Below are 12706 nucleotides of genomic sequence, written 5' to 3'. Positions count from 1 at the left end.
TAGTGTTTATTATTTGATGTATTTGCACTTTAATTTATTGAAGAGAATAACTAGGGCTGGGAAAAAAATCGATTTGAAATAAAAATCGAGTTGGTAGGTCAAATAGATTCACATTTTCAAAAAATCGATTTTTTAGATTTTTTTTCTCTCCCTCATCAGTATAGCATATACATTTTGCATTCGCCAAATCTTCCTTCAGAGTTTCCGTAGCACGCTCCCTACGGCGCAACCCTCTGCCACTCCCCCGACGGCAGCGTATTCATATACAAACAACAACATGGCAGAAAGAGAGCAGCTCCTTCCGAAGAAATGCTCATCGACGTCAGTAGTGTGGAGTTGGTATGGATTTACAGAATCTGATGAGGAACAGAAAATACCTCGATGCAAACTTTGTCTAAAGGCTGTTGTTGTTGCTGGTAGCAGTACGACAAATCTGTTTCAGCATTTAAAGCGGAAACATGCGGCTGAGTGGGAGAAGTGTCGCCGCCTTCGATCAGAAAACGACTCTAGTGGCGTTAGCGCTAGCACCCCGTTAGCAAAGCAAACAACTCTTCAACAAAGCTTTTCAAGCAGTGTACCGTATGAGAAGAGCGGGGCAAGGTGGAAAGCCATAACGGAGGCAATTACCCTCTACATAGCTACGGATATGCTGCCAGTTTACTCTGTTGAGAAGAGAGGGTTTAACAACTTGCTGAAAGTTTTGGACGCTCGATATACAGTACCCAGCCGCAAGTATTTCTCTGATGTTGCTCTTCCTCAGCTGTATAACAACACTCGGCAAAAGATAATAAGCGAGTTGAAGGGAATTTACTTTTACGCTGCCACTACTGACCTGTGGTCGAGCCGAACCATGCAGCCTTACATGTGTCTTACGGTTCATTATGTCAGCGAGAGCTGGGAGATGCGAAGCGTCTGTCTCCAAACGTCATATTTCCCTCAGGACCATACGGGCCAAACTATTGCACAAGAGTTAAAGGATGCTCTGAACTCCTGGGGCCTTTCAGAGGAGCGCCTTTCCTGTATGACGACCGACAGTGGCTCCAATGTAATCAGGGCTATGAAGGACAATAATTGGCCAAACCTCAAGTGCTTTGGACATCGACTGCACAATGCTGTCGGTAAGTTTGTGTGAAAATAAGTTTATATTTTTTCAACTCAACATTGTTATATGCATTTCCCCTGACTATTTTAAAAGGTAGTTTTTTGGTCAATACTACTAGTACTACACTGATTTATCTATTACCATTTAAGACTATATGGTATAAGTATGGTGTTACAATAAATATGGGAAAAATACATTTCTAAAATAAAGATAAAAATAATTTGTATTTTGTACCTTAGCTGTGTGGGTAGGGAATGTTTAAAAAATGTACACTTACTAAAACTAAATATTGTTTTTGTTTTTTTGTTCTTTTTTTATTATAGTGAATGGTGTGAAAGATGAACGGATTGACCGTGCCATTGGAGTGTGTAAAAAGGCAGTTTCTGCTTTTTCATACAGTTGGAAAAAAAGACGGGACATGGCAGAGGTTCAGGCAGAGCTGGGTCTTCCTCCTCATCAACTGGTAACCGAGTCACTGACAAGATGGGGTTCGCGCCAAAAAATGATTGATCGTCTTCTCGAACAAGAGAGAGCCATCAGCCGTGTTCTGGGTGCTGATAAAAAGACCCGCCATCTTGTTCCTACATGGCAAGATCTGGAGGTTTTAGATGCCACAAATAAAGCGATCAAACCCCTTCAGGACTTTACTGACGCGTTGTCCGGAGAATCTTATGTAAGCGTTTCATACATTAAACCTGTGCTGCATCTGTTCAAAACAAGTCTCCTTCAGCGAGAAGAGAAAGATGTAGATCTCACCGCTACAATAAAAAGAAACATTATGTGCTACCTTGAACAGAAATACAGTGACCCTGAGAATGACGAGCTCCTGGACATGGCTTCTCTAATGGATCCACGGTTCCGTACCACCTACATTACCCTGGACAAGTTGGACATTGTTAAGAAAAGAGCGGTCACTGAGCTTTCTGCCCTCTGCTCAGAGGAAGAAGGTCCTACTGTACAAATGTGTCAAGAAGAGAGCCCACCTAAGAAGAAAACTTTAGCTGCCTTCTTCAAGAAAGCAGCACCTGCTGCATCACTGTCCCACCAGTCAACAAAGGAGAAATTTGAAGCAGAGCTCACCTCCTACTTACTGGGTCCTGAGGTGGATCCTGACACTAACCCACTTGAGTGGTGGAAGCAGCATCAGCCCAACTTCACAAGACTCAGTCATCTGGCAAAAAAATACCTGGCCATTCCAGCAACTAGCGCCCCATCGGAGAGGGTCTTTAGTGTGGGTGGGGGTATTGTCACCTGTAACCGAGCTTGCCTCAAGCCTGCTGTAGTTGATAGGCTAATTTTCCTCGCAAAGAATGTTTAAAATGCAATTAAAATGCATTTTATGTTGTTTAAAATGCATGTTTAAAATGCATTTTTTATGGAGAGTCGAGAGTGGTGTTACTGTTCAACTGTACATGTTCAATTCCATTAAGAGTTACCTCATGATTTTTTGTTGTTTTATTAGCTCAATCCAAATACATTACAAATAATTTGGATGTTGCACAATCTTTGTTGCACACTGAACAGTGACAGTGCAATTTTGTTCATGTTGATGCACTTTAATTAAATACAATAAATCATTATGATTTTTTGTTGTTTTATTAGCTCAATCCAAATACACTACAAATAATTTGGATCTTGCACAATCTTTGTTGCACAGTGACAGTGCAATTTTGTTTATGTTGATGCACTAATTAAATACAATAAATATATATTTTCAAAATATATTTACAGTTTGCAGTTATTTTGTTTTAAATGGAAGGGGGGAAAAAAATCAAATCGAAAATCGTAAATCGAGTTTTTTATAAAAAAATCGCAGATTTTTTTGGGGGGGAAAATCGCCCAGCCCTAAGAATAACTATATTTTTGTTCTATGAACAAGACTGGAAGGAGTCCTGTGGAGGATCTAGATGTCTCCTCGACTTTTGGAGAAGTGCAACCGGTGAGTAACCCCCTTGCATTTGTATTTATTTATTTAGTGTACTTGTTACTCAAACAGAGCTATATGGATTTTTATGATGTTTGGCTGATTTATTGTTTTTTTTTATGTTTGGCTATGAATTTATTGACGTGTTTAATGTTTTCCAAGTCCCCCCTGTAAATTAGAATTTACAGTGGCTTGCTTGGATGAATAAAAATTGTTGTAGAGTTTTACTAAGTTTCTTTCTTCTCTAAGACTCCAGAGAGGAGACCGAGCCCTTTAAAGAGAGTCCCATGGTGACTGCGCGCTTTCGAGAGACACCACAGGTGTGTGTAACCCTTATATACCTCAGATTTTTCTGTACTTATTTTACTTAAGGCTCCAACTGAGCTATAGGGATTTTTATGTTGGGATAGTTAGTGGTAATATGTAATTTACTTGCCCCATATGCATAAAATTGTTGAAGTTTTACAATTGAGTTCAACAATGTTTTTCTTCTCTAACAAGACTGAAGCAACAGCTGAGACCACAGCGAAAACACAGGTGAATAACATTATGTAGTAAGGATGGGTATAAACTGTGTGCTTGTAGGAGCCAATTAGTGTTATAAGAGACAATCATCCTTTCCTCCTGCCCCCCTTCACTCCTCTCCACCCACTGTCTTTTCTCCTACCCTACTCTCCATCCAACCTCCTCCTTCTCTCCTTTAATAACGTTTAAGGCAATGATTAGTTTGTTTCATATCTTTATCATTAATCTGCATTTATACATCATAACCTATTAACTATTGGGAAGCTAAGCATAATAATCAATATGAAACATGAAAAAGTTTCTAAAAGTTGCCAATAAATTAATATTGTGATGTGAAATTATTTTTCAGATTGAAGTTATAAAGGGCTCTGGGGTGTTTTGCCAGGCAGAAGCGTGGAAAGCAGCCCGCCTTGCCACCTCTGCCACTGCTATGGTGCGGGATCTGCTGCTGGGCACCTTTGATTTGGAGACTGAATGGTACTAAACAACATGTTCCTAATCTCTTCTGTCCTTCAAAAAAACAAGTCAGTCATATTCTGTGGAATAAATTATGTTTGTGTGCGGGCATACCATCGCTTTTTTACTTGCCATTTTTGTATTTCCTTGCACCTCAAGTAATCGTGATGTGTATATAAAAAATCTCTTGTTTTCACCACCTTCATTTTACCCCCCTTTCATAATAATTTTGAAATATTACTTTAAGGTGGGAAGCCAACCAGAGGGGATGGGGAGCAGCTGGTCGCCCTTGACCAAATTAAAAAGGCAGCCATTATTGGTGAGTAAATGCATAATGCGTTGAGAAGGGAAAACAAAACTTTTAAGACTTTATAAGTTCACCACTTTAACCATAGCCTACTTGTATCAATGTTTATTAGGCATCAATGGAGACTGTATAATGTAGGGCACCCATTATTGTTACTGTATCTGCTTGGAACCTATAATACTAATTCATTGCTTGCTCACTTCTTGATCCTACCTTTCCTCTTCTAAAGCCACATTTCTCAAATTTTTCTATCCATGAATTTTCTCTGCTTTGGATGCACATGATTGACCCTGTGACTGTTAACAATGCAGTCCCCATGACGGACATGTGCATATGAAAGAACGATGCTGCTAAAAAAAAAGTGGGACGATGTTTCCAATCAGAATTTCTTTCAGATTTAGCAGAATCCAATCAGAATCTTCCAATTGACATGTTTACATGACGCATTTTTTATTATGATCAGCCCTTTATCCAAAATGTGTGTCCAATCGCAGCTGTACTGTAAGCACTTTGGGTTCCTGATGAAGCAATATATTGTTATTATTATTAATGATTATACTGTCTTATTATTTTTGTCTTCTCTAGTAGGGGTGGAACGGTACACAGAAGTCACGGTTCGGTTCATACCTCGGTTCAGACATCACGGTTCGGTACGATTTCGGTACAATGGAGGGAAAAGCAAAACAAAAATGCAGAAGGCATTGTATTTTTTAAATAAGTTTTATTAATAAAGGCATAGAACCAGTTTATTTGTAGTGCACTGACAATAGTTTTATATAATTCGTTTATTAATTAAATTAATAAAAAGACAAAAAGACCTTGCAATATGTTTGGTAATTGTACCTGAATTAATTTAAAATTAATTTGCTATATTTTATATAAATATATTTGTTTTCCTTAATTTTAATTAACATTATTATAATTAACAATGTAACATTATTCTCATCTGAATTATAAATAATTGATTTCTGTATAAAATAATACTACCATTAAAAATGCATTCGATTTTCTTTTTTAATCAATGTAGAATGTGTAAGATTAGTGCTCCGAGGACGGGAAATGAAAACCAATGCAATATGACGAATGTCCAAAAGATGGGACCCACAGACTGTTTTGAAATGGAGTTGGATAAATATGTTTTGCTTTTAAAACAGTGTGTGTGTGTGTGGGTGTGAGAGAGAGAGAGAGATTTTGGTTGGGTGACAGTTGTAGGTTACAGTTTGACAAGTTTACAGTGTGACAAAAGCACAATGTTGTGTTTTATTGCGAGTGTACACAAAACCTGCAAAGTGTTTACTTATATTTCAAATATAAGTAAACACTTTGCAGGTTTAATGATCTCATCTGTATGAACAAAATGACGGAGTATGTTTTTTATGTTTCCACTGTTCGATCGCGGCCGCGCCTCTCTCTCTCACACACAAACACACACACACTCCAGCATAGCAATCTTGACATCGCAGCCTGTTCATTATGCGGTCACACCAAACGCGAATAGAGCGTTAAATTCGCGTCTATCGCGTCTAGTTCGACTCTAGTCCAAAGCGAATAGGACGCGCGTATAAAGCCAACGTTTGAAGTGAACGCGCGTTCAGAGCTAAGCCGATGGTACAGATTATGTGTCCCTAAAGAACCCGCGTATCTAACAGTAGTTCCGCATTACATTAATTGATTTTCACGCGAGTTTTATTTATTTTTATACCGTGTATTCTCCGTGTAAATTCGTGCACCGAACCGTGACGCCCGTACCGTTTCGGTTCGGTACGAATACATGTACCGTTCCACCCCTATTCTCTAGATGCTACATTGAAGAAGTGGCCGGCAGCCAGCCGAGGGCAGATAGGCACATCTATCAATTCAAAGCTCACGGAGCTGAGAAGATCAACAAGATAAATTGGGGTTTTTTTTCTGTACAGTTGTCTTATTTTTGTTCTTGTACTATTTGATTGTTCTCAAGTAAATAAATAATTTAAATTTCTACATTTTGGGCTATTATTTATGTTGCCTAGTAGCTATGGATATTAATAATTACTAATATATAGGTAAACATATAGCTGCATATGTACGTGCATATATGTACCTATATAGGCACATATATGCACATATATATGCACCTATATAGGTACATATATGCACATATATAGGTACACATATGCACCTATATAGGTACATATATGCACCTATATAGGTACATATATGCACATATATATGTACATATATGCACCTATATAGGTACATATATGCACACATATATGCACCTATATATGTACATATATGTACACATATATGTACCTATATATGGATGTATATATGTACACATATATGCACACATATATGTACATGTATGTGGATATATGTACATATAATATAAGAAAACGGCCAATTTTATATATGTCACATATATTGAAATCCTATATCAAAACCTATATTAAAACATATATGTTTATATAGGTTCTTTCCATGTGGGGCAGCGAATGGGGAACACGGTAAAGAGAGTGAGGCAGAGCAGTTCCATTGAGTAGAGCGGTGCTGAGGCAGAGGGCAGGAGGAGAGGGACGGGAATGTTACGTTGTAGGTTCGGTAGACTCGTTATTCTCCGCTTTTCTACATGATTAGCTGAAACTGCTTCACCACGCTGCTGCATCGTGTTGTCAGACAGGAGTACCGCACGTGCACATTTGCCACAGAACTCACATGTCCGTAGTTTAGAGGGGCAAGTCCTACCAGCGTACTGAGATGTCAAATTGCGTACTTGCAACGCAAAATGCATACATATTTGCAGGTTTCTGTCACGTGTAGGGATGGGAATCGAGAACCGGTTCTTCTTCAGAACCGGTTCCCATTGAACCAATTCCCTGGAACCGTTAGTATGCCTGCTTAACGATTCCGCTCGTTGCAAATGTGTCATGACGTCACACACGCACTGAGTTATTTTGATTCAGAACGCAGCAAACATGGCATCGAGACAGAAGCGCTCGTTTGGTTATATTTCACGCGAAAAGATGACAATATATGAGGTGCCGTCTAGGGCTTAAATCAAACTTCATTCACCCACACATATATGAAACACTTGCATACACGTATACTAAGTAGTCAAACATACATACTGCTGAATGCTCAAACAAATACATATGAAATGCACAACAACACACCTAAAGTCACTCAGGCATACACTCAAATTCTACACACACGAGATGCGCGAAACTCTCCAGGCACATACTCATAAAGACGCGCGCGCGCACACACACACAAACTCAAATGAAACGCACGCGCACACAAACTCTCCACGCACATACTCATATGAGACGCGAGCACACACACACTCAATGGGTCTCATTCATGAAACATTCGTAAATATACGAGTAAATATGCGAGTGATTTGCGCGTAAAGAGACCTTCCCGAAAACTCTTCTCCTGATTCACAAATACTTCGTAAACGCCAGATGTGATAGTGAAATGTGTGTGTGTGTGTTAATGAATTCCAATCAGTCGTAAATGGGATGCGCGTGCACGTTCATTCTCAATTACCATAAATCCCGCCCATTAAATCCGACTGACAACTATACAGGTCCTTCTAAAAAAAATTGCATATTGTGATAAAGTTAATTATTTTCCATAATGTAATGATAAAAATTAAACTTTCATATATTTTAGATTCATTGCACACCAACTGAAATATTTCAGGTCTTTTATTGTTTTAATACTGATGATTTTGGCATACAGCTCATGAAAACCCCAAATTCCTGTCTCAAAAAATTAGCATATCATGAAAAGGGTCTCTAAACGAGCTATTAACCTAATCATCTGAATCAACTAATTAACTCTAAACACCTGCAAAAGATTCCTGAGGCTTTTAAAAACTCCCAGCCTGTTTCATTACTCAAAACCGCAATCATGGGTAAGACTGCCGACCTGACTGCTGTCCAGAAGGCCATCATTGACACCCTCAAGCAAGAGGGTAACACAGAAAGAAATTTCTGAACAAATAGGCTGTTCCCAGAGTGCTGTATCAAGGCACCTCAGTGGGAAGTCTGTGGGAAGGAAAAAGTGTGGAAAAAAACGCTGCACAACGAGAAGAGGTGACCGGACCCTGAGGAAGATTGTGGAGAAGGACCGATTCCAGACCTTGGGGGACCTGCGGAAGCAGTGGACTGAGTCTGGAGTAGAAACATCCAGAGCCACCGTGCACAGGCGTGTGCAGGAAATGGGATACAGGTGCTGCATTCCCCAGGTCAAGCCACTTTTAAACCAGAAACAGCGGCAGAAGCGCCTGACCTGGGCTACAGAGAAGCAGCACTGGACTGTTGCTCAGTTTTGCATGTCATTCGGAAATCAAGGTGCCAGAGTCTGGAGGAAGACTTGGGGAGAAAGAAATGCCAAAATGCCTGAAGTCCAGTGTCAAGTACCCACAGTCAGTGATGGTCTGGGGTGCCATGTCAGCTGCTGGTGTTGGTGCACTGTGTTTTATCAAGGGCAGGGTCAATGCAGCTAGCTATCAGGAGATTTTGGAGCACTTCATGCTTCCATCTGCTGAAAAGCTTTATGGAGATGAAGATTTCATTTTTCAGCACGACCTGGCACCTGCTCACAGTGCCAAAACCACTGGTAAATGGTTTACTGACCATGGTATTACTGTGCTCAATTGGCCTGCCAACTCTCCTGACCTGAACCCCATAGAGAATCTGTGGGATATTGTGAAGAGAAATTTGAGAGACGCAAGACCCAACACTCTGGATGAGCTTAAGGCCGCTATCGAAGCATCCTGGCCCTCCATAACACCTCAGCAGTGCCACAGGCTGATTGCCTCCATGCCACGCCGCATTGAAGCAGTCATTTCTGCAAAAGGATTCCCGACCAAGTATTGACTATTGAGTGCATAACTGAACATAATTATTTGAAGGTTGACTTTTTTTTTTTGTATTAAAAACACTTCTTTTATTGGTCGGATGAAATATGCTATTTTTTTTAGACAGGAATTTTGGGTTTTCATGAGCTGTATGCCAAAATCATCAGTATTAAAACAATAAAAGACCTGAAATATTTCAGTTGGTGTGCAATGAATATATGAAAGTTTAATTTTTATCATTACATTATGGAAAATAATGAACTTTATCACAATATGCTAATTTTTTGAGAAGGACCTGTATACGGGCATCATATTATGACATGAATGCGAATGAAAAAAAAAAATCTCAGATGCAGAAATTGAAGTTTTATTATCAGAAGTTCATTCAAAACGCCACATTTTATTTTCAAGCGTACATAGTGGCGTATCGGGTCCTAAAAAAAAGGAAGCTTGGCAGCATATTACAGATGCAGTTAATGGAGTTTCATTTGTTAATCGAACATTCCCAGAAGTGAGAAGAAAATGGTTCGACATTAAGCTTGAGAGCAAAAAACGAATTAGTTCACTTCGGAAACATAGTATTCAAACTGGAGAAGGACCACCATCGCAGATGCTATTACTGGCTCTCATAATAAGAAAAACCGTATGTAATTACCATATATAATATTTTTTCAAAATGATGTGCAAATATGTACCCGATTAAGCTGAATTAAAATGCAGCCTTATTAATGACCAAAACGTTCGGGTGTTAAGCGCACTATTTACGCGTGGCTGGGAGCAGGTGTAGATTTCTTGTGTACCAACTAACATTTGGAAAATACGAACATTTTAATGAATCCGAAAATTTACGCCAGAACCACTTTACACACGATTTACACAAAAATTCGTTCTGCTCGTGTTTCATGAATGAGACCCAATGAGAGTATGGCGGCGCCTCTTAACAATATGGTCACTTGCAACACCTGTAAAATTTCCATTTCGTCAAAGGGGGGGACCTCCAATATGCAGAAACATATGGCCACACAGCATGAACAGACTTTAGTCCCATGAAACTTAAACTGGAATGTCATTATGTCACTGTTTCTGTCACTGCGACTTCACGAACAGGTGAACACACGCACGCACGCACACATCACTTTTGAAGTAAAATTGAGGATGCAGTGCATGTAATGCATCGAGATATCGAATTGAACTGAATCAATGACATGATAATCGTAATCGAACCGAACCGTGAGACCAGTGTAGGTTCACACCCCTAATACTCTGTGCTGTGTCAGCGAGTTAATAATAATTAACAAACAAATAAGTTATAAGTTCAATAAGTTAATACAAACAAACAAATTTGTACTTATTCCCTCACCCAATGAGAATCGATAAGAGAATAGATAAGGAATCGAATCGATAAGCAATATCGATAATGGAATCGGAATCGTTAAATTCTTATCAATTCCCATCCCTACGTGGGGCGCTGTGCTGGCTACATGCAGAAATGAAAGCAGACAAGCGCTTCAGCCCAATATTACCCGTTGCAGGCAGCTGAAAACAGACATTCACGCGTAAAATGTTTAGCCCGTTTGCGTTCATCCACAAGGAGGGAAAATTATTTCCCAGGACAACACATACGTTTCCAGGACATTTAACTTTTTTCCCCATTTCCATGTGTTTTCCAGGACTGGAAAATTGGTCTTTCATTTTCACAAAATATTCACCAATACAGATGATTTTTTTAGAGCAAATATTCGTTGAATGAAACTCATCTTCGCTCATCATCTGCTCATTGTTGTAGATCAGATAGCTCACTTTGACAATTTTGGACAATGCTTCTTTACATGAGTCTGTCGAGCACTTGATGAGCTGAAACTCTTTCCACATGAAGGGCACTGGTACGGCTTCTCTCCAGTGTGCACTCGCTCATGTATTTTCAGCTGTCCTAACTGATTGAAACTCTTGTCACAATGTGAACACTTGTGCGGTTTTTCTCCAGTATGGATTCTTTGGTGAATTTTCAAGTCGCCGGCTCTGCCGAAACTATTCCCACACTCAGAGCACACATGAGATTTCACTCCAGTATGAACTTTGTGGTGCATTTTAAAACAGTCCAGACGTGAAAAAGTCTTTCCACAAACAGAACAAATGTAAGGCCTCTCATTTGCATGAACGTTCATGTGTTGTTTTAAACGTGATCCCAAAATAAATGCTTTACCGCACTGATCACATATAAATGGCTTTATTCCAGCATGAGAGCGCAGATGATACGTAAGGCTCTCTGACTGTGTGAAATTCTTCCCACACTGACTGCATGTGAAAGGTGTCGCTCCAGTGTGAATTCTATAGTGATGCTTAAGTTTTCCTTTTAATGTGAAACTCTTCCCGCATTGATCACATTTGTAAGGCTTCTCTCCAGTGTGAATTCTCATGTGACAATTAAGGTTTCCTCTAAGTGTGAATCCCTTCCCACAGTGAGAGCATCTGTAAGGCTTCTCTCCGGTGTGACTTCGCATGTGATCATTCAGGAGTGCTTTACGAATGAAACTCTTTCCACACTGCTCGCATAAATAAGGGTTTTCTCCTGTGTGAACTCTCATGTGATCATTGAGAAGTCCTTTACGTCTGAAACTCTTTCCACACTGATTACAGCTGTAAGGTTTCGCTCCAATATGAATTTCCTTGTGAAGCTTAAGGTCTCCCTCGTTAGAGAAACTCTTTCCACATTGAAGGCATGCGAAAGGGTTCTCTCCGGTGTGGATTCTCATGTGATCATTCAAGAGGGCTTTACGCACAAAACTCTCTCCACACTGATCACATGTGAAGGGCTCCAACCCCAAGTGAATTCGTATGTGGTCAACGAGGAGTTGTTTACGAAGGAAACTCTTTCCACACTGATTGCATGTGAAAGAATGTTGCACCTCTTTTCTTTGAGATCTTTTTTTCAAAAATTGAACATAATAATTCACAAAAGTCAAAGATTTTCCTTCAGGTTTAAAATTGCGAGGTTCCGGATACTGGTGTTTCTCCTCCACTTCATTTATTTCTTGACATTCCTCTTTCACCTCCATCAGACCTAAAGTGAACACATTAAATTGTCAAAATTTAATTCAAGAGACAAATGGCAAACAGAATGAAATAAGAGTAACTGCCAAATTAATTATTTAGTTTTAATTTTCATGTTAATCAGTGGTTGAAGTAGGTCGGCAGTACCGGCACTTCACTGTACAGGCATTTCTATATTTTAATCTGTAGCGTAACCTCACTTTTTCTTGTGTATTAGCGCTTCAACGCGATTTTAACCGAGGTCTGACACTTGTGCATGTTCACCCAGAAACTTAATATAGAGGTCTTTATTAAAGCATTCATCAGCATTACTCTTGAGCCCCAAACTACATTTGAGTATCATAAGGTAAGATGCATGTTTTTGTGCTGCCGCCATGTAGTGAAATCGTCCCGGGTTACGTATGTAACCCTAGTTCCCCGAAGGGACGGACGCTGCGTGTAATCGCAGTGGGAACGCCCTCAGCGTGACGCGTCTGAAGCATGAATGAAATCAGT

The 12706-nt window shown here is 39.7% G+C and overlaps 2 protein-coding genes across 2 annotated transcripts; one reads left to right on the top strand and one right to left on the bottom strand.

Moving 5' to 3' along the window:
- The first annotated feature begins 277 nt into the window (after window positions 1–277).
- Window positions 278–4035, top strand: LOC130095547 (E3 SUMO-protein ligase ZBED1-like). Its single transcript, XM_056262311.1, has 4 exons — window positions 278–1118; window positions 1426–2355; window positions 3276–3346; window positions 3901–4035. Exons 1-4 carry the CDS (start codon window positions 278–280, stop codon window positions 4033–4035), a joined length of 1977 nt encoding a protein of 658 aa, XP_056118286.1.
- A 6905-nt stretch (window positions 4036–10940) lies between these two features.
- On the bottom strand, window positions 10941–12252 carry LOC130099299 (gastrula zinc finger protein XlCGF57.1-like). Its single transcript, XM_056264914.1, has one exon. The coding sequence runs from the start codon at window positions 12214–12216 to the stop codon at window positions 10957–10959; it is 1260 nt and encodes a 419-aa protein (XP_056120889.1). The 5' UTR covers window positions 12217–12252; the 3' UTR covers window positions 10941–10956.
- Between the last annotated feature and the right edge of the window lie 454 nt (window positions 12253–12706).

This window comes from Rhinichthys klamathensis, unplaced genomic scaffold, assembly GCF_029890125.1.
Source record: "Rhinichthys klamathensis goyatoka isolate OS25496 unplaced genomic scaffold, OSU_Roscu_1.1 h1tg000011l_1, whole genome shotgun sequence".
Lineage (NCBI taxonomy): Eukaryota > Metazoa > Chordata > Actinopteri > Cypriniformes > Leuciscidae > Rhinichthys > Rhinichthys klamathensis.
Note: the sequence above shows the minus strand (reverse complement) of the source record. Positions and strands in the feature narration are given on the sequence as shown.